The sequence below is a fragment of the Pteropus vampyrus genome, unplaced genomic scaffold, assembly GCF_000151845.1.
Source record: "Pteropus vampyrus isolate Shadow unplaced genomic scaffold, Pvam_2.0 Scaffold335, whole genome shotgun sequence".
NCBI classification, from domain to species: domain Eukaryota; kingdom Metazoa; phylum Chordata; class Mammalia; order Chiroptera; family Pteropodidae; genus Pteropus; species Pteropus vampyrus.
Window position 1 is genome coordinate 2,238,781 of NW_011889116.1, and position 22,789 is coordinate 2,261,569.

At 40.2% G+C, this 22,789-nt stretch overlaps 1 protein-coding gene across 8 annotated transcripts in view; it reads right to left on the reverse strand.

Moving 5' to 3' along the window:
• The window catches only part of GRIA3 (glutamate ionotropic receptor AMPA type subunit 3), a 352,129-nt gene extending 329,344 nt beyond the window's left edge, over positions 1 to 22,785 (reverse strand). For all 8 annotated transcript variants that reach the window (XR_002776816.1, XR_002776817.1, XM_023522173.1 and 5 more), the window contains exons 1-2: positions 22,491 to 22,785; positions 21,122 to 21,280 (exon numbers count right to left, since the gene is read on the reverse strand). Coding sequence is in view for 6 of the 8 variants with exons in the window: in XM_023522173.1 (XP_023377941.1) it covers positions 21,122 to 21,280; positions 22,491 to 22,599 (268 nt within the window). In the remaining 2 variants the exon portion in view is untranslated. The remainder of the gene's footprint in view (positions 1 to 21,121; positions 21,281 to 22,490) is intronic.
• Positions 22,786 to 22,789: the final 4 nt, after the last annotated feature.

Consider the following 22,789-nt stretch of genomic DNA (forward strand, 5'->3'; position numbering starts at 1 on the left):
CACTATGGAAAATAGTATCAGATTCCTCAAATAATTAAAAATAGAACTACCTCATAACCTAGCAGTTCCACTTCTGGGTATCTATCAAAAAAAAAAATCCAGAAACATAGGTATCCATCAACGGATGAATGGATAAAGAAGTGGCACATATATACAATGGAATATTACTCAACCATAAAAAATGAAATATTGCCATCTGCAACAACATGGATGGATCTAGAGCATATTGCACAAAGTGAAATTAGTTAGACAAATACCATATGATCTCACTTATATGTAGAAATCTGCTTTCATGATAGGTTATATGTGAGCCACATGCATGATGATATAAATTTAGATAGTATCCACTTCTCCAAAGGGATTTGTATCTTATATATATATACAGAGTAGAATGAAAGTCTAGACCCGTTGTTAAAGGAGCTTCAGGAATCATTGAGCAGCAGGCAGAGCTCTTTGGGGGCAAGAGTCAGAGCGCCAGTTCCAGCACCTTTGATATCTAGTCAGGTAAACAGCACCTCTTCCACTTAGGTATAAAGCTGGCACTGGTCCCATGCTTAAACTGGCAGTGTTTGGACAAAGGGGAGCCCAGGCCTGAAGGGAGATGGGAAAATATGACCTTTAAGGGCATTTCTATCCCAGAGATTCAATGATCCTATGATTTGATGACTCAGAAGGGTGAGCAATTACCTAGCAATATCAACTGGGAGAGATCAGATCAAAAAAAAAAAAAAATCTTTCTGACTCCAATGATCTGAGTTGGTTACTCAGAAAACACCCCAAAATAGCTCAGATCTCTGCTTCATTTGGTCATATCCCTCTCAGTATCCTTGTTTCTCTAGGGAGAATCGTCTTTCATTAGAATGTGGAGGTCAAAAAAGGTGAGGTCTAAAATCAGAGAATAATTAATGTTGGAAAAGCCCTTATAGCCTATTCACTCTATCCCTTTCATTTTACAAAGGGTCTGAGACCCAGAGAGGTCATGGTTTGTTAGAGACAGAGTTGAAGCTGGAACCCAGGACTCCTGGCTCCCAGCTCAGAGTTCTGTTTAACATACCCAGCTATCTGCTAATATTCTTTTCCAAACTCATATTTTCATTTATTCACCAGTAAGGCCAGAGAAATACAACCACCAAAGTGAGATTTTCAGCAAGTTATACAACTGCCTTTCCACTCAATACTTTCACACTAGGGTTTTTTTCTTTTGGACAATTTGATATCCCAGTAAATTCCTAGGCCTGGGACGCATATATTTAATTAAAAAGAACCAACTCTTAATTGCTTTTCCAGTTGAACCGGCTTTTAAGCAGTAGGAGAAAGGCTAAACTTCAATGGTGTTTGGGTTTGGTTTGTGTGGTGGCTTTTCCTGTAGGTAGAAGGAAGTACTGAGCCTGAAGCAGGGTGACTGGTGGGTATGTACCAGCACAGTCCCTACCTGGTCAACTGGTACAGATTGAAGCTTTGTGGCCCTTACTGCTTTTGACCTTCTCTTGTCAGGACAATTGGATGGACTAGTGCACAATGCTGAGATGATTGATCTAATGACTAGCACCCTACCTCCTACCTGAAAACCCAGGCTTTTCTTCTGCCTGTCTGCTGCCTCAACTTGATTTACTTGTCTCACCTTAGTCTTAATGGCAGCGACACATGTAAATAGCAAATGCATTTAGCAAAGAGCAAACACCACTGAAGAAGAAGCTTAATTCTAACACAGTAGTTTGAGCAAAGAAAACCTCCTACAGATTTGAAAGAAAACAGTAGCTTACTTCCAAAGAGGCTGGAATTTGTGGCTCTTCCAGAACAATATAGCATGGTATTGTGGTTAAAAGCAAAGGCTCTGGGGCCAGGCTGTGTTCATCTCTAGGTCTGTCACTTACTAGTTGTGTAGCCTTGGGCAAATTACTTAACCTCTCTATGCCTCAGCTTCCTCATCTGTGAAATAGACCTAAGTTATAGAATTGTTTGATGATTAAAAGAGTAAATAAGGATGCCTGGTATATATCTAGCAGTATCTATAAAGTAGTCATAAGAAGAACAAATGAAGTTGTGTTCTTCTGCAGTTTTTGAAACTGTCAATTCTTTTGGTTCCTAGAATTTTTGGCAAATTAAAATATCGAGGTGATTTTCTCCTTAACCAGATGTGTTAACATCATTGTGATCCTTTCTTCTCTAAATTGAAGCTGAAAATTGTCTTGCATAGATAATCTTGAAGGCACATGTATTTTCTCCAAAGGAAGGGTCCTGTTGCTGCAGCAGAAATGAATACTGTGCTGAGTTCATAGAAAGTGAAGGGCCCTTGTAAATAAAGTAGCAAATTAGCAATGATTTTGCCAGCAGTTTTAAAACAAATGGATTGAAAAATATTTCAATAACTATATGCCTAGCTTAGAGCTGCACTCAAAGCATTTAGTAAACATGTCATTCCAGTATTGAAAACAGCATCTAATCAAAACATGTTTATAATTAGACATCACATATAATATCTCACAAAATTGTGTTCTGCCAGGTGAGATGCCATTCCCTGAAACACTGAAATCAACTGTTTGTTGGGCCTTTGTTATTATTAAAAAGAACATGTTGGGGATACCAAGAGAGACTCAGATAAATGAAAGTGCTTAATTTTAATTAGCAAGAGAGAAAAAAAATAAGGGTAGTCTGTATGGAGAATCTTGTGCCAGTAAAACCCGCCTCTATATTAATTTAAATCAGACAGACATTGGCACTGCATTCTTTTATTTTTCATTAACATTTTGATTTAGAACAACAGATTGCTGCAGTGAGAGGACAAGAACAGCAGCCAGTGAGCCATCTGCTGAGCATCTCGCTGACAACTCCACTTACAAAAGAAGCCAGTGACTCTGGAATATATGCAAGAGAGACACACACCATTAGCTAAGTGACAGAATGAAAGATGGGAAACTTTGCCAGGTCAGAGAAGACAGAGATGGATAAGGCAAGGCAGAGTCCATTCTGATTGGAACTTGAAAAGATCCAAGTATTTGCAAAAGACCAATAGGATGGCAATCTGTGGTGGGTTTACTTGCAGGGATTTTTTTCTTTGAAATTTTAGGTGAGACAAGGAAAGGGCAAAGCTAAATACAGTAATTTGCCATGCACCTCACGTGGGATATGTTTTCCAGATCAGTGAAGATTTGCCGCTTTAGACATCCAAATGTTTGAGCCATTTAAGATGGAAATCTTTCGAAAATGGAAACCCCCCTCTTTGCCTTTTTAAATGCAGTAGAGCAGTGGCACATCTAGGCAGGTGTGGTGGGAGTGGTCTGCCTGGGATGCAAACAATAAGAGGGTAATATACTGTCTAAAAGTCTGCCTTTTATTATCACTATGAAAAGGCAGTTCAGTGAAATATCAGTGAAAAAAAAATACTCCTCCCAGCTGGGATGGACCTTTCTTATCATCCCTTCTCCATGGTATACCAGTGCAATAGAATCAACGCAATTCAGTTTTCTATTTATGCATCTGGGTATTTATTGGAAACTCCAGTTCCAGTAGTGGCTGTGTTGTCTGTGAGGCTCTTTGCCCTCTCAGGCTCATTTACACTTGTACTCAAGTATCTCCAGACTGCTGTACCTTTATAGCTGGTGACTCTGGATGCCATTCCCTCATTGTCAACTGTCATATTTCAGTATGCCTGCTTCTAAGAGCACCTCATTTCTAATATGTTATCTTTGGTAACCTAGAAAGTATTGAATGTTGTCAGCCTCACAGTGAGAAAAGAGAGAGAAGGCTATGAAAATAAAAGGTTAAAAGCATAATAATCTGTGTCCTCTGCATAATAAGGCACGGAGGTGTTGAATGCATTGTAAAAAGTTTTTCTTCAAATAGGTTAAAATAAAAACTGCACTTGCACGGAAAAAGATGTGTGCTTCAATTATCTGGAAAATTAGCTTAGATGTAGTCACTCACCCCTTTACAATGCTAGTTAAATGGAGACAGCATGGTTAATGGAAAGAGCATATGATGAGGAGACAGGCTTAGATCCTACCCCTGCCACTTACTGGGAACAACATTTAAGTTCTCCAAGCCTCAGTTTTTTATCTGTCAAGTGGGTACAGCAATACTTGCCTCACCTACTTTACTGTAAAGTGGATTTTACATCTGCCATCACCATACATACTCCCGGTAAAATGCCACCAGTCAATGCAGGTCACCATCTCTCTCATTATCCCCCACACTGGACCTGGTACATACCTTTAGGATTGATCTCTATCTTTTTGCTTCCTTAGTTGACCAATTAAACTCTTAAGGCATATATATGTTCGTACATGTATCCCAGTTAATTACTGGGGTCTTTCTCCCAAAGATTGAGGACTTTTCACTCACAAAAGCTTAGCAGAAACTATCTTTGGGTAACCTGTGTAAGATGAACTATGGAGTTTCTAGATCAAAGCTGACACTCTTGACAACAGTCAACTGGAATTTCATTATGAGAAGATGATTCACCAAGCTATCTTTGGTGAAGCTAAACAATTTTGAGAAGCCAAACAATTTGCCACCTCCCCTCAATCTCCAAACACACCCATGTATCAGAACATAGGGCTTGAGGAGTAAAATAATGATCCTTTATTAATCTTTCTTGCAATTTCATCAATGTTGGTGCTGTCCCATCTCAGCTTCATTTTATTGTTTTATCTTCAAAAGGCAATTCTTCCTGTCTCTAAAATGAGTTTGGACTCAACCTGCCATGCTCCAGCTGTGCATACTCAGGATGAGCCTCGATCTTCATTCTCCCTCCATGGTGTTCACTCAGTGAGAACCCAAGAAGGGAGGAGATAGTGGCAACTTTAGGAGCCTCGTTCCTACCTCCCAGTTTAACTTTACACCCTAAACAAGAAAGGTAACATTGTTCAGCAGTATGAGTGGATGAGCCACATTAAGAAATCACTTCTTGGCCCCTCCCTCTCTGTTAGCCACCGTGGTGGATCCCCGCAGGCTGTGCTGGCTCTGCAAGGAGGTGAAAGTAGCATCCATCTAGTATGATTTGGAGGGTAACCCAAATGCCACCAGAAATAACTCTCTCGTTGTCCTGTGTAGTTTCCAGAATGTCCTTGTTAAATTGTAAATACGTATTATAGGAATCAAAACATGGAGGCCTTGAGAAGCTAAACAATTTGCCACTGATTAAAAGTTATGGTCTGGATTATTAACTCGATTGATTTACTGGTTTTGAGTTTTAGCTAAACGTTATTAAAAAAAAAAATTATAAGAGTTTATTTGAACCAAACTGATGACATATGCCAGGGAACAATATTTCACATGCTCCCTACATCTATTTAGTGGAGAGTGGAGAAGTACACCCACTGGTGGCATTATTTATGATATGCCCAGTGTTGTGCTGAGTATATGATGTGAATTCTCTTATTTAGTCCTGATAATCACTCTAGAAGGGAGGCAGGATTGTTACTGTTACTCCATAGATGAGGAAACTGAAGCAGAGTGTTAAGGTCACTTGCTGAAGGTCACATAGCTGGAAGTTGGAGAATCAGTATTCTAATCCAGGTCAACTCTAGCTTTAAAGTCCACATTGTACTGCCCCTGATATTTGGAGCCCAAAGATGCCTACTGCACTGAACAAAACCAAACCACTTCTATCTCTTTACAAGGTAGTTGGGGGTTTAGGGAATGGGTGAATAGGCCATGAACATGGTCCTCTGCTGTGGAAGCCCATCCTGAGTGAGGCATCTTGGTGGAGTCTGGTGCATCTTCTAAACATACTGAAGGCCCTGAGCTCCTGAGCAAAGGAGGGCAATGAGAGGTGCAGAGGCTCCTCAAAACTCTGCAAGGGGACCTTGTTATACCATCTGAATTAAACATTTGAAGCTAGAAAGAACCTTTGGGGTCACCTACTCTAATGCCTTTCTTTAATAAATGGGAAAACATAAAGCCTAGAAGGGGGCAGTCAGTCACATAGCTGGTTAGTAGTGATGGACAAGGGCATGTTTTTTTCTTCCATAACATTGCCTCCCTTATATGTGTGGAAGAATTAACTCTGAACAAATCAAAGAGTTTAGCAACTCATTTTGAGCCAATCAATCTTAAATATCATCTCTTTTTTCTAGCTTAATTGGAATACAAAATCACCATTCTGAGACCATGTTTTCAGGACCTACTCATTGCGGTTGTCAGAGGATGTGGTTGCCCACACTAATTTTGAGCTCAGAGATTAAAGATGTCTCCAAACAATATGAATTTATTGAAACTTCTCTGATGTATTTATATTTTCAGCTGGCACCAACTCTGGGATAAGAGGTTCCATATGTTTACTTCCCACTGTGTAAAGTAGGCCTGCCTTTGATTTGCCTGAAATTTGTTCCTTCCAACTTCCAGGGAAGACCCTTATTCTAGCATAATAGCATTTGATGAACAAGGTCATTTCATATTTCCATATATTTTGCTGATTTCAGACTATGGCCACTTACTCCAGAAATAAGAGGCCTGGTTTTGCCTGGCCTTCACCTGGTGAGCATTTTAGGTGCAGCAGCCAGTGATCTCTGCAGCATGATAGAGAGTTTTTTAACTGCCTTCTCCTCCCTTCTCCCAGTGCTTCCTAGCCAAGGCATGGAGGCCCTTTCTGCAAGAGCTGTGCAGAGGACAAGGTGAGGGTGAGCTTCCTCTGGCAGTAGGGTCTCCTTTAGCTGAAGGGGGCCCTTCAGGATTGGGGTAGAGGGTGAACCTTGGTGAATTCTGTCCAGGACACAGCAGAATCTGAGGAAGGCAGCCAGAATTCTGGAGCTAAGAATAGTGAGACCTCATTTGGATTTATCGTATTAACGCATTTCACACTACATTTCTTAACTGGCTGCCTTGTTTGATGACATTTTTAGTCACCTTTGGAGCCTGCTATTGAAAAACTCTTTTCTCGTTTCTTTTTAAAATAACCTTCTGTGGTGTTGAACTTGAAAAGGTTGTCAGATGCAAGTGTTTATATGCTCTCATCTCAGCTAAAATAGTGTGAAGATGAAAGTATCCAACACATATATTTACCGAGTACCTGGAGGGATATAATTCAGAGGATACAGCAATATCTGAGCTGCCATCAGTGATGCAGCTTTTGCTTGACGTAGGCTGTATCCATGCCCGGATAAAATGAATGGTCCTCCAGCTATAATCAATTTACTTCATTCCAACAATTGACAATTGTATTTTCAAGCAACTGGCAATTTCGGCCACTTTACCAAATTTTTTAAAAAACACATAACTAAGAACTGAAAGATAAATATTAAAAATCCATGAAAGGCCATCAGTGGCAGTGGTCATTCTGGAGACAACAAAAGTTCCTTGAGAATCTGGCCAAGTCTGAGGGTACTCACCCCACTTGATGATTATATAAATCATGTTATAAAATGATACTATGTGAAATGATTTATAGATATTAAAAAGTCAAATCTTCAAAGAACAATTAATGGGTATGGAAAAATGTTCCCTATATAATATAAAATAAAAAGGCAGGATACAAATATGTGCATATGGTAAAACCATTTTGGGGTGATTTTTTACTTCACTTGAACAATTTTTATCTGTATTTTTGAAGGTTTTTTTTTTACAATGAGCATGGATAACTTTATATTTTAACTTCTATAATCATAAAAAAGTCTTACATTAAAAAAAAATTTAGTTGGGGTAATATGACTTATATGCATGAAACAATTAGAAAAAAAAATACCAGCAGTGGTAATGTAATAAAACTTGTGGTATTGCTTCAGTACAATGAAGTGCTGGTAAAGTTGCCAATTGTGATGGAAAAGACCCCATTCTGGGGATCTGTCAGTCTAGATTCTCATCTTGCTTCTTCCACTAGGGAACTGTATTACCTTTGGCAAATCTCTTCCTTCTTGGCCTCACTTTCTTCACGTACAAGATGAGTAGTTGGACTAGAACTACTTGATCTATTTGCAACAGTGTTATCTGTAACAAGACTTCAAGACTTTATTTTGCTCATTCCTGACTATAAATCAGAGGATGGTAAAATGATAGGTAAACATTTGAGGAACTAAATGGAAGATACCATTAACCATGGCCCTGAAAGTTATATTTTACTGCATCGCTAATTCACTTGCTTTGGATTTACTCTTCCTCTCAGCCACCTATTTTTTAAAAAAAGACAAGGCTGTCATTATTTTCATGTATAGTAGTGAAAGTTAAAAGGAGGAGTATTAACTTGGGAACACATCTTACAGAAGTGCCAAGAGTTAGAAGACCTACATTGTAATCTCAGCTCAGCCATCCACTAGCTCTGTGACCTTGAGCAAGTCACTTAGCCTCTCTGTTTCTCAGTTTCCTCATCTGACAGAAAAAAAAAATCAGTGATTCCATGAGACAACATAGCAGTGGTCTTGGATAGGAAATGAGAAGAAGAGGTGATGCAGGTGGAGTAAGGGCACTCTGAGATATAAAGAGAAAATTTTGCTTTTGGTTATCACCCAGGTTTGGGCTTGCTGGAGATAGCATGCTGATAGATCAGCTCCAGAATACAAAGGAAAAGAGGGTAGAAAAAAGACTGCATCATATAGTAGTCCTCAGCAAGATTTTTTTCTAGTGAGTCTAGGCTTATGAAATCAGCTAGTTAACCTTTGCTCTGGAGAGAAATGGAGACTGAAATTCTGAAAAATCACATTAGCAATATCTCTTTTAACCTTTTCCAAATCTCCGTCCTTTGCTATTTTTAGTCTGATTTAGGCAAGCAACATCAAAACAAGAAAATCGATCCATTTAAACTGATATGTTCTAAACTTCCATCCACACATCACCCTTAATTAAAATAACAAAAAAAAATCATGGCTGGGAGAGCTTAACTGGCACCATATTTTTCCACATCTAGGTGAAGATTTCAGAATCCACTTTTCCACTCTCTCTCTTTCAACCACATTAAAATAGACTTTATATTTGAAGAAAGATTGTTCTTTCCTTCAAGCCAGCTGGCAAGTGCCAAGGTTATCCATGCTGCTTTATCCAAAACATATCTAGTTCAGATACAAAAACGTCAGAAAGGATCATGTCCCTCTAGACAATTTTTGCTCAATGATGGCATGATTAAACCTAATGGTATGTATGTCCTGGATTTTGGGGGCATTAAGTCAATTTTTTCTTTCTCCTTTGCTTGCTCCAAAGCAAATACCTTATGCTGAAAGCATCATTGTGAGTATACTCAAAGAAAACTCCATTTCGCCTTGTTCCAGCTACAGATTTACAGAGGGTACAAATTAGTTTAGAAAGTTTTAGGGATGACCAGAGATGGGAAGATTCTGTTCTACAGTTTGGTTTTGACTTATTCTATTCCTCTCCTCTACTTACTGACCATGCCGGTACTCTGTTTATTGTAATAGCTAACATTTACTGAGCATTTACTATGTGCCAGGCATCCTAGTAAATATTTTACATGGATTATCTCATTTAACCTTCACAGCAACTTTATAAGGTAGTTACTATTATATTTGCCTTCATTTCACAGATGAGAGAACTGAGGCTTAAAAATTTGAGTAATTTTCCCAAAGCCACATAACTAGTAAGAGAAAGAGCCAAGATTCAAATGCAGGCAGTCCAATTTTGAGCCATTCTTTGCCCTCTGGTTGTTCCTAAACTAAGTAGAAGAAACAGTCTTCTATATGCAAGGGTCAACAGCAACCCCTTCTTCCAGAGAGTTAGGTACAAAACCCAAGGGCTAAGAGTGAGGGTATAAAAAGCTGAGCAGCTCCAGTTCTCTTTATCTAGGGAAATCTCAACTTTCTTCATTGTTTTTTTTCTCATGTTCTATAGATCTACAGGCAGTAGAAGAACTAGGGATAGTGAGAGTTGGAACCAGGAGGTCAAAGGGTACTATTAGTAACTCTTGCACAAAGTAGATCTAGAACTCTTGGAATAGGCAAAGGGATGACTACACTCTGAGATGTGTCAGAAGTGTCTCTGTTGAGCTGTCATCATCTGGATGGCAAGAAACTAAAAGGATCATTGCATGCTAAGTATCACCAAGAAGTGGGAAGAACCAAGGGAAGATGTGTGCAATGTGTATGTGTCAAGGCAGTGCCTGCTCTAAAGAATGGGCAGTTCCTGGGCTCTTGACTCCAGGACCCATGGAGAAATCTCACTCACTAATGGCCCTGCAGTGCCCAAGGAAATGAAGGGGCTTCCTCCAGGGGGGGACTTTAGCAGTTCCTTGCTGTCTTTCTTTGTGTCCCTCGGTGGCATTTCTAAGAGAAGCTCTAGGGCCTTGGCTGCCCTAGGTGGCTGGCCCAAGTATTTTCCTTTGAATGAACCATAAGACATGTAGATGCCTCCTGGGCTTTGTGGATGGTTAAGGGGAACTACTTGTATACTGTTTAGATAATGGATTGCCACAAAGGAACAGAAACGATGACTCATATTGTGATTAGAAGCAGATGAAATTAGAGATAAGACAGTTTACTTGCTAAATAAAACTCTAGGTCTTCCCTTGAACATGCAGTCCTTAGATGTTATAGAAAAATATGTCTGAGTTTTTTGACCATAGAGTATCTGAGTAGCTGTTGCTCAAGAAGCAAACTGGGTGGGCAAATTTGTATGCATGAGTGAGAGATGTAGAATGTCAGGGTGGTGGTGGGCTGGTGATCTGAAGGGGTGTTGTGTTGGCTTTCTTGGCAGAAAAAATTATCTTGGGTTTAGGGAAGACCTGAGAACTGTAGAAAGGCTCAGAGGGCAGCTGTTCAGGAAGGAAATCTCGTCTCTAAAGTGGCAAGAGATTTTTCTTTTTAACTGAAACTAGTTTTCTGTTTTTAGAACAAAAAGTTCAAAGGATTTTAAACAAATGATTATGTTGATAGTAATAATATTCAGTATGTGCCAGGCACCAATCTAAGTACTTTATGTGGATTTATGAATTATCTCATTTAAAACTCTCAATGACCTTATGCGGTAAGGATTATTATTATCCTTACCTTATAATTGGGAAATTTGAGGCACAGTAAAGTTAAATAACTTGCCCTAAGGTCTCACACTTACTAAGTGGAAGAGCCGAGATATAAGTGAGGATAAGCCATAACTGGCTAGAAGCACTTTCCACTGGTTTCAAGGACTCAATATTTTTATCATAGTCTTGTACAGGCAGAGAATAGATGAACATGAAGAGAAATTTCTAGATGTAGAAAAAGACTTTGAGAGGCTCAGTAAGAAATAAAGTAAGACTGTTACCAGAGGAGGACGTAGTAGGAATTAGCCAAGAGTTAATGATAAGATGTCAAAAATGGAAGCTTCTTCAGAGATCATCCAGAATAACCTCCTTATTTTATAAATTATAAAAACTATAACCTGAGAACAAAATGACTTGTCCAAGGTCATCTAGGCAGTTGGTAGCAGAGCCTACATCTCCTAATTCCTGCTCTGTTGCTTATTCCACTATACTCCTAATCCCCTTGCAGGTTTTACTGCTTCTCAAGGCCATAAGAAACGTGGTATCTCAAATGTTATATTTTATGTAATTTACTTTGTAAGACTTCAACATAAATTGTGTGGTATATATATGGGTTATTTAGTCTGAATCTATAACCTTGGAGTAGTCAGTTACATTTATTGGGAAATATATAGTACAAGAGTGGTTAGCTAGCAATTAAAAATTCTAATCAAGGAGTGGTTCTATAGGCACTTCAGGTATCTTTATCTCTAATGAACACCAGGGGCTTTGTTAATTAACATTAAATTTCTCATTGATGAAATCAGTACTGTTCAACATATGTGGATTGGCTAGAAATATGGTAGAGGTGTTTCCAAACTAGCAGAAAGATAAAAGGATCTAACAATATCTGCAGTGTTATCCCTTAGAAATGATATCCTAGGCTTTATTTGTAAATAGTTCTGTAGGCAACTACAAATAAAGATTCTTGGTTAGCTGCATCCTGCCACTGGAATATTGTTTTGTCTGCCTCATGTATACCTTCATGCAAGGTGCTATTGGAGCACCTCAAAAAAGGGGGAGCTTGACTTGACTAAGCCTATAGAACAGGCTGTCCAATATTATTTTTATGACTTTGCCATTATTTTAATGAGAAACAGAATTTTGTTTGAGGCTTATTTTTATATCTGGTAATGAGGTAATGGGTAGAAGACCTATAGCCCTCACTCTAACTATAGCAGGCTACTGATATCCAACAAAATATACCTAATGACTGTGAATGACCAAACTGGCTTAGGTCAGTGTACAACTCCAGACAACTCTATTTTGGATCCTGGTCTAAAGTTGGTGAGCTTCTTTCATGGGGTGTATGGGAATCTTCCACCCTGGATGAATGTTGGCAGAGACTTACTTGACCCAGCAGCCTCCCAGCTGTGGGCCTGGGATTTGCATATTTCAGAATCTAAGCAGTTTACACTATAGCATGCCTTAGAATTACCTCTTCTGACCTATTGAGCACTCATTAATGACCCTATGCCAGCATTCCGACCTTGCTGTAGGCCTCAGCACTGCCTGGGGGAAGATTGGTTAGTGTTGAGCTGGAATTCAACCATGAAAGGCCACCGGATACAGTGTATGTATGTAGGACCATAAGTATGTGTATAAAGGAGAGAAGGTTCTGTCATATTGAGGTACCTTGATGGCACACTGAGAAAGTCAAAAAAGTGTTTTTACTAAGAAGAGCTTTTCTCTCTCTTGTTCTCAGTAATTGAGATTTCCTCAAGCAATAACTTAGCTGCATGAAAGAGGCTTGATAGTGTGGTTTAGAGGTCAGAAACTTACACTTTCCAACTCCCACCATCCCAAGTCCTGTTGTAGATAAGTTTTTGTCTCACAGTGGTTTTAAAAAATTGAATTTCAAAGTCTCTGGGCAAGGTCATGGATTCTTCAGATTGCCACAAGCCCTCCCACTTCATACCTGGACCAATTTCCACACTTATGTGATTCACCTGGCACCTGTATTCATTTGATATTTCAATCCCAGTTGAAATTGAGTCCAGGCTCTATAGCCAGGAAGATCTCAGGTAGAATCCTGACTTCACTAATTAGCCAGCTGTGTGACCTTGAGCTAGTTGCTTAGATATATTTTGAACCACCTCTGATTCTTTCTATAAATGGGGATGAGAGTGCCTCCTTTCTAGCAATGTTGTGATGATTCCATGAGATAAGGCATGTAAAATGTTTAGTGCAATGTCTTCCATGTGGTACGTTTCAATGAATGGTAGTTATTGTTATTATTATCTTAGCTCTAGTTTGAGATTTGTTGATAGCAAAGATAGCACAATAAATACTATATAAACTGATTGCAATACATCTACTTTTAACAAATGGGTTGGCATTTGCCATGACATCTAGTGTATAGCATGGCTAAGGACCAATCATTAGCTAACAAGCAAAGAAAGGAAGAAGCACTGCCAAAATGAAAATAATTTTGTTTCTAATTACCATCTCAAAGAGCATTTTTGCTTTGTTTACCTCCGAGTCTGTGGCTTGAGACTGGTCTCATTTCTTTCGAGTCTTGGATTTCCAACCTGAGAGCCAAATTCACTAATTCTTTTATGGGCCAACAGCATCTTACAGAAGTAACATATGTGAAAGTACCTGGAACAATGCCTAGTGCTTAGTGGCTGATCAACAAATATTCAGTCTGAATCCATATATCTCTGTTTGCAGTATCAAGGTTTATCAAGCTAAAAATTCTCAAATTGAGTGTGCATTAGAATCACCTCATAGAGCTTGTTAAAAAGGCCTATCCTATATATTTTTTGATTTAATACATATGGAGTGTGACCTAGGAATCCATATGTTTAATAAACATCTCTGGTGATTCTGATGCAAGTGGTGCAATTCAAGAAACACTGTTTTAAACTAACAATTAGCTTTGGAAATAGTAATGAGATATGGGAATATTTGAGAATCTGTAACAGGTTCTGACTGGCTGTGATTGTCAACGTCTTTTCTACCTTAGATTTATAAAGGTGCTCACCCACACAGAGACTCACACCCACATCCACTCAATTATACCTCTGTGGGCTAGGCTCTTGATCTCTTTCTGTTTCATCCATTGCTGGGAGTCTGATCCCTTTTTGATCAGCTGCAAGGATGAGGGCCCTGGTTGTAATGAATAATTGGCAAAGTAGATCATCTAATCATGGATAAATGAAAGGGGACTATTTTTTATTGCAATATTTTTTTAAAAGGTTAAAAAATCCTCAACATCCCTCCATCACAAACTGATTTTACCTCTGAAAATATCCCAAGAATATTGTGGGGAATCCAGAGGCTGAGATAATTGATTGTAGCAAATAACCATGTGAGGAAGAGGCAACAAAACCATTACCATTAGAAGGGTGTGACTTGAAGGGTCAAATACAACTAAAATCTTAGTGAATAAACTACTGGAATTTCTCCATGAAGGTCAACTGTTGCAAAATAGGTGAAATGTATTTGAGGGGCTCTTCCTTATCTTCAAGAGTCTCCCAGTGCCCTCTGAATGCCCAGCTTCCATTTGGTGCCCCACTCTTTGGGCAAGTGGCTTGTTCTGGGTCACTCATCTGTCTTGGAAAGGCTCCTCTGAGAATCCTGCAAGGTAACAGGTGGTAATTTGATGCAAGAATTCTGGTGGAAATATTAGCGGCTGATAAGGATTTAACTCATTCCCTTCTAGATATCATGCTTGCAGTTTAGAATAGGCCTTCAGTGCGGTAACACAAATAAATAAATTCATAGAATTTCAGACTAATGAAAGACTGATGGGGGCAATATTTTGAGTAATAAGTTGCCATTTGATAGTCCTCAAATGACACTGGGTAAATTTTTAACGAATTCCCTGGAGCAGTCCTTAGCTCAGATATCTTGGAAAGTAATATTTCTCCCCTCATAATAAGTGTCTGGAACATGCTATCCCAGGGAAAGAAAACTCAGTCTGAGATGCAGTTTCCCTACAACCTCTCTCTCCTTCTCTGACCTCTTTTCCAGGCCAGTGCATCTCCTGCAAATGCCCACATAAGCATCTTCAGACTCTCCAACAGCCTGTTGTTGTTGTTGTTTTATAATATATGTAAAAGTTTACACTTTTTAAAAACCACTATATTGAGATAGGATTGACATACAAAAAGCTGTATATATTTAGCTCCTTAAGAAAATAAATCTTACGAATTTTGGCTGCTACCCAAATTACCCCAAAGGCTTTTAAGTTTAACACGGTGAAGCTGCACCTACCCTATGCCGTGGTTATACTTACACCAAACCAACCATGTGCAGGAAACTTTTTACTTTGGCTTGTAGTGATCTTCTATGACCAAAGCCAGCTGATTTTTGGTTTGGGTAGAGTGAACAGCCATTCTTTGCATCATGTCCAGAAACACCCACATCTGAGTATCTTTCCTTGAAATTGAGGCATGGTCTCTATAGGAAATACTCCTCTGTTAGAATTATTAACTCCCTTATCAGCCACTTTTAGCTAGATTCCTATATTAGATAAAAACAAAGCAAAACAAAACAAAACAAAACAAAACAAAACAAAACAAAACAAAACTATTACTCTCAAAGTAGAGTGCAGGCCCTGAGGAGGATGGATCAAGAACAGAGATTTTTGGATGGAAAAGAGCATTAGGTCTAGAAAAGTCCAGAGAAGAAAACCGTCCCTAGATAAACTTATTGTAGATGAGATGCCAGAATCAGGGGCCAGTCAGAGACCAGCAAAAGGGCATGAGCTGGGCAGAGAGCAGGAGGGGAAAATAATGTCAAGAAAAGAAGAGGTAGAAGTGTGAGGGACAAATTCTGTACATGTTAACCTTTTGCAAAGTATTGACTCCTTTTGGGAGCTGCTGCCCTAGCTCAAGGCTCATCCCTCACCTGGGGCCTAGACATTTCTTGAAGAGGGAGGATGTTCCTTTTGTGTCTGCACAACTCCCAAATTCCTACTGAAGAATACCTATAGCCCCCACCTAGGGTTTTAATTGCACCTTCCTGTGGACATTTCATCAAATGAGACCCAAAGTATCAAAGCCAAAAGAAGAAAGTTGAAGTTTGATTTTTTTTTTAAATAAACCTGGCAAAATATGCAGATAATTTTCCTGACCTTCAAAGAAGACAGAAAGTTTATTAAAGTTCCTTCAGATACATTTGCAGTCTCAATCTGAGAAGCTTAAAGTTAAATTATCTAAATAAGCATGTTATTCCCTTCCCTCAAAGTCATAAATTCTATCTTCTAAGATTCTGGCCCTCTCTTAAAATTCATGCTTCCTTTTAATCCTTTAACCAATTGTATAAAAATGGTAAATCTCTTATCCACGAAGGAAGACTAATAATGATGCCTAGGCAGCTTCATTTATTTTTCAATCTGTTAAAATGAAGCCAGCCAATCACCTCTGACTATCCATAATAATGAATATATTATGGAATCAAATATATCAAGAACCAAAAACATATTATAAAAATCTCAACCAGCTTCTATCATTCTCATCCAATCTTAGGGGTAGGGAGAGAAATGCAGCATTAAGAAAACAACCTCTGATGGAGGCAGAAGTGGGAAATGTAGAAAATTAGTTTAATTTTAAGGAAAAAAAGTTAAAATTGCTGAGACAAAAAAAATGTGGCTCATTTTACAGTAAGCATAGATAGAAAACAATAGTTTTCTTTGTTTCTTCCCCTCAAACTCTTCCTGTCTCCTCCATCCTCCTTAGAAGAGCAACAGGAAGCTGCCTTTTAGGGGAGGTAATACACTTTGCTGGAAGCTCACCTTTACAGCCTGCTGATTGCCACCTATTTTTATGTCCCAAATGAACAGCATCACCTTCCTTCCTCCTCTGCATATAAAGTATCGATTTTTAAAAAAACATAATATACCTCATGAGACGGTGACTTAAATCTTTGATTGGCACCACTAAGGTGACCTCTTCTTTGTGCTTCAGTGGGCTAAGCCCGCTGGCCAGAGGGGCTGAGAAGTGAGCTAAGCCAGTGAACTTATTGAAGACTGGCCAGCAGACAGAGGACAGAGGGAGAGCAGCAAGGGCACAAAGATGGAGAAGTAGGAGGTGGGAGGTGAAGTTGAAACAGTTGACTTGATTAGTATGTGAAGATCTATTTGAGGGTAGGAGCTGTAATACAGCTCGTCTTTACCCTGGTTCCAAATATTACATGAAAAGGACAAACATGAAGACAAATCAAAACCCACCAAAGAGCAGAGAATAGTATCGGAGGAGACATTTCCTTCCCAAATGGCCTAAACAGTTAAATGGAACCTGGCAATTAGAATAATTAGATAATTAGATTGTGACTCTATGGGCAAGAGACAGAAACCTGTCTCAGCTAAGTACACTGGTAGCAAAATGTGCTTAGTTATAAAAGGAGCGTGCTCTCAGCAGGTATATATCAAATGGCTCAGAAAAAAATTTTAATGGAATAAAAATTTACAGCTAATAAGTTAGATTTAGCCAGTAAGAGATTTTGCCTGGGGCTCCATTAGAACCGGCACTCCTAAGTCCCACTTTCAGTCCCACCATCACTTGTGTCTCCATCAAAAGATTTTTATTCAAGCCAATGCATTTAGAGCACAATTCCGTGGTGAATAACCTTTAAGGTTACATTTGCGTTTTCCTTGCTTCTTGCAAACAGTGCGTAATCCACGAGCACATTTGTTGGCTGTAAAGGTATACAACAGCAATTTTTGCAATGACAGTGCGGAGAGGGAATATGAGATCTGTGTGCTAATGAGCTGACACTGCAGAGGCTTGGGCGATGTAGTGTGGAGTGCACTACAAGTGCACAGCAGCAAGACACAGGAGGGGATTTCAAGGGAATTGGAGGTATTTCCTGAGGAACCAGGGAAGCAAAGCCACACCAATAGGACCCAGCAGTCCCTTGGTGTTTCCACATCTTCCAAAGCCCTAGGATGATCAAATCTGTTTTTAAAGAACAGAGATGTAACTTAAAATGTATGTACATCTCTTTTCATATATACTGATTATGTGTGTATGAGTGTGTGTATTCTGAAAACATAATATTTACACCATCCTACTTTCTGGGGTTATCTAGCCAAGTTGAAAAGAGGCAGCGAACTCAGTTAATCCCTATGAAATGGGAATATGTGCTCCAAATCAACTGAGCCTCTGATAAACTTCAATTCACCTCTGAGCTAAGATCCCAAATGAACTACCTTTCAAAGACAGAGAGGTTTCTATTGGCCTCTTAAGACAGAATGAAGTTGGAGTCTGTCTTAAGCAAACCTCTTGGGAACTGTGCAAAAAAAAAAATGTGGTTGCTGGTGAATAAGAGTCTTTAAATAACTGATGCCTGGAATTCATTGCAAGGAAATCTTCTGAATACATTGGGAGAGGAAACACAGAGGGAGAACAGAGATCAAGGACACACTGAAGGCATTGCCCTTTGTTTGTTCTTTGGATATTTGTTTACCTGCATAACTATGCCCTCAAAAGTGTATGCCTGCCTCAGAATTGAGGGTGCATGAAAGATCATGAAAAATCAATTTTAGTGCTAGGGGAAGCTGAAACTAGGAATTCCAAAGGGAACATGGAAAAGTTTCTTTATTTTTTGCCATCCTATTCACACTGAACCAGACAGGAGAGGTGGGTGACCAGATTTAGACTTATCAGGGGTTTTCTCAAATTCTCGGTGTTTCCAGGAGGATCAATTCAGAGGATCCAGGGGTCTTTTCTTTGCACAATAGTGCAATCAACTGGAAGAATGGAACCTAGGATCACCTGCCCGGCTCTAGTACTGAACTAGTATTGTATGCTGACATCTGAAATATGTGATCTTCGCTTCCATAAGAAAAATAGCAAAACCTGACGGAGAAATGAGATACACTTCCAGGCTTGTCTGGCCCTGTTAAATGATTATATTCTGCCTTCAGAGACTATTATACTGTGGTTAGAGTAGTCATCTTTCTCATACTAATCTTCTAGGCAGCAGTTGCTCAGAGACAGCTTTGAGATCTGTCCCCCATTCAATAAGAGAGGACTGTTTTGGGGACCAGAGAAGATGACAGCTTTTCTCCTCTGTCTTCTGAGCTGTAAAGACAGAAAGTGCAACAGGCAGCTGGATGTACATCATTAGTTTCTGGATATTTCTCCTGTGAGTATTAGTATGTGCATATGTGTGTATTTGGCATAACTAAGGGCAAGGCCATTTTTTTTGTTTTGTCTTTCTTGTTGCACAACTCTTATCCCACACTTTCAAGCCCCAAACCAACCATAACCCAGCCAAACTTGTAAGCTTGCTAGTGGAAACGCTGTAGACTTAGGAAGTGTATTTGTGTGTGTGTGTGGGGAGGTGACCAATTTATTTTCCTTATATGTGTTCCTTTATTGCCCTGAGAAGTAAGGCATTAAGGCAACTCAACATCAAATGGATGACTTACTGGCTGTTCTCAAACCTGAGCTTTTCACATAGCAATGATAATTTCCTGATTGCTCTTTGAGTAGGGTTCCAATGGCCCGGAGCTGGCAGGTGTCAATCTGATTTGACCATAAAAAACAGAACTAAAAACCTTGGAAATCAATCATTTCTGAGAAGTCAATCAGCACTCTTATTCCAGTCCTCATTAGAGGAAAGACTCTAAAGCGAGTTGAAATATTATTTGTTATTAATAATAATAAATAATGGTAGTTTCACTTTTTTAGTTTTAAATCTATTCTAATTGATTTTAGGAAGCTGCATTTGAGCTTCAGCCTCTTGACAAGATCACAGTGCTGCAGGATTAAGAGTCAGCAGGATTAAGAGTCAGCTGTGTGCTGTAAATGCAATAGGGACAGACTGGGATTACCAAACTAAGATGCAGACTATAGACAGACATTTTGTAACTTTCACACTTAGCTGGAATTAATAAGTTCCTATTTTTGTCAATGTCAGAAAGCCAAAGAATGTCAAATACAGAATATCTTAGAGCATGTTTATATAAGGATCTGTACCTTTAGCTAAAATTTTCTTAAAGCTGATAGCCACCACATTTCTTGCAAAGCACTTCACCCTCATCCCCTCGACCTAAGTCCTCAAATCCAAGGAACCTGTGCCCTTGGAGACGCTTTCAACAGTTTTTGTAAATCGCATATCCTTTGAAGTAGAAGAATTTGAAGAAAGTCATATGTAAAGCTTCACACAACTGAACATAAATATAATTTCTACCTTGAATGAAAATCAGAAAACAAAAATTCCACACTATACCAGCCATAAAAGCAAAACATATTTACACCATTATCAGCGTCATTGTTGTGAAAACTTTGAGTGAAACAAGCTTAGATGAAGAATTATCAGTCTTTTCCGCAAAACGTTCCACTCAAGAAAAACCTGTGTCCAACACACTGTCATTTGGATTCCTGTGGTTTTACTTCTTAAAATGTCCCCTTTCCAGAGGAACAATCACCAGGGCACAACTAGATATTTCAGAAATGGCTTTGGGGTTGATGAAATTCCTCTTTTTTGATATTCAGTTTTCCTACTGCAAGCCTCTCTCATTTTTTGCTTTAAAAACTATGTTGTCCTTAACAATGAGGGTGTGAACAACACTAGGGAAAACAGAAGTAGCTTTCCAAATAGTCACCCGGGCACTGTCTTCTTTCTTTCCTTCAGTTTGCCGGCTTTTATCACTTGTAATCAGTTTGTAATCTTATCAGAGCACTCTTCATAAGAAAGGTGATATTCCTCAAGGAGGCCAGAGAACTCTGCCTGATCTGTCCTTCAAGGTCACTTGTTTGTAGAATTTCTCATATTTGACTCTTATCTATTAGGCAACAGTCAAATTCAGCTCATTTCTACAGCCAGGCGCTAGCTTTAACAGACAAATAATGTACATCCTGAACCGACTCAATCAAGAGGATTCTTTTTTTAATCCCATCTGAAGACATTTCCCTGAGCAACCATGCTATTTTTTCTTTCCTTTCAGGAAAAAAAAAATGTGTGGGGGAGGGAATGACAGTTTAGCAGGGAGGAAAATGAAACTTTTGCATCAAACATTATTCAGGACAGAGTTTTGTGCACTGCCTAAAGTCCCTCCCTCAGCAGGATACTCTGGAGTTGATTTATGCGGCATGAAACCTGGATTGACTAGAGCCCCTACAATGTATACTGAGGCAATCACCTCTCCCCAGCAAACCCCAAGTCCCACAAACAAAATGCAAATGAGGTCCCCAAGGTCCCAAAGGGAGGAAAAGCAGATCTACTTACAAGCATTAGTCACAGAAAAACTATTGGAGGAATCCAAGTGATCTACGTGGTAATTTAAATGGAAGGGCTTCTCGGTGGTGTTCTGGTTGGTGTTGTATAACTGCACGGCAAAGCGGAAAGCGCTGTGCTCCTGCACCGTGTTTCTCATGAAAAGTCCACCTAAAAGCAAAGGGAACCGAGATTTGGCTTGTGTCCCCCCAGGACGGGTTAGAAATTGAGGAGCACTGCAGATGGTACGGTGTGTAATTATGAATGATTTTCAATCTATGTCTTTTAAGATTCTTGTGAATTCAAATTTTGGCCAATTTTGGCCAAACCTGGTTTTCCTCTAGGCTGAAGAGGAGGAGGAGAGGCTGGAGAGAAGGGGAGAAAGGGGAAAGAGGGAAGAGGGGGTTGCTTTGGGGTAGGATGATGGATCCAAGAGTGAGACTTGGCTCTTAGACAGTAGCTTCCTCTCCACTGCCCCCCCAACACACACACACACACACACACACACACACACACACACACACACACACACACACTTCCGCAAGCTGGTTCATCTTTTTCTGGCGCAAAGGGAAAGGTTGGGAAGAAAAACAATTTTATTCTCCCTGTTGCCCCCATCTTGTTCCCCATAGCCACCCCTATCTCTACCAAGATCATACAGGGGTTTGGTTCAGTAATGGCAGCAATTCTAACTTCTCGACTTGTAAACACAGACAGAAGCTGAGAGAACTCCCTCCCAGAGCCCTGGAGCCGGGCCCCAGACAGACACAGCAGCAATTCATGAATTCGTGGTCTGCGTGACTTCGCGGCTTCCTGGCTCAGCGGCTTGTCTCACCCCCACCTCCTACTTCATCCGCCACCCACCCCGCCCTCAGTTGCTGCCCGGGTCTAAGGAATCCAGAGTGGACTTCCACCTCCTCCAGAACTAGCCTGTCTGCGGAAAACAGACGCAAGACCAGGCGGCCCAGGCCGGGTTACGCGCCCTGGCGCGGCCAGACAGACGGCATCACCCCGGGACAACTTCCAGTGGCGGCACGCACGCCATGGCAAAGTCCAGAGAAGCAAGCGGAAAAGCAGCGACTCCTGGCCCCCTTTGCAGCCTCCCAGTCTCCTGCATGCCTCCTCTTCTCCCCTCATCTCAGAAAACCTGCAGTCCACTCCCACATACCCCAGCCCCAGGAGACCCCTCTCTTGTGCCCAATGCTCCCCAGACCGGCTAGCTTTCTGGGGCTCAAATCCCCGCGATTCCTGCCCAGTCTCGGATCCCAATCCCCTCCCCAGGTCATGCAGGACAGGAACCAGTGGCCGCAGTAGTCACATCAGGGCAGTGGTCTCAGATGCAGGAAAGTCTGGGCAGACAGGGTGGCTCGCTTGCGCTTACCTATACTGATGGTGTTGGGGAATCCTCCGTGAGAATGACCCAAAAGCCCCAGGACTAAAAGGAAGACCGACAGGAGCATGCTTTGCCCCATTTTCTTCTGCCTGGTCATGCTAAGCCTAAGACGAAGCTGACAAGAGCATGGGCGCAACTCGGGAGTCGTCAAAATAATAACAGAAAAAGAATTCGCCGGCTCTTACAACCCCTCCCTTCAACTTGCTCTCGCTCACTCTTCCTTTCCACCCTACACTCCTCCTCCTTCCTCTCTCCTCTCCTCTCTCTCCTCTCTCTCCTCTCTCTCC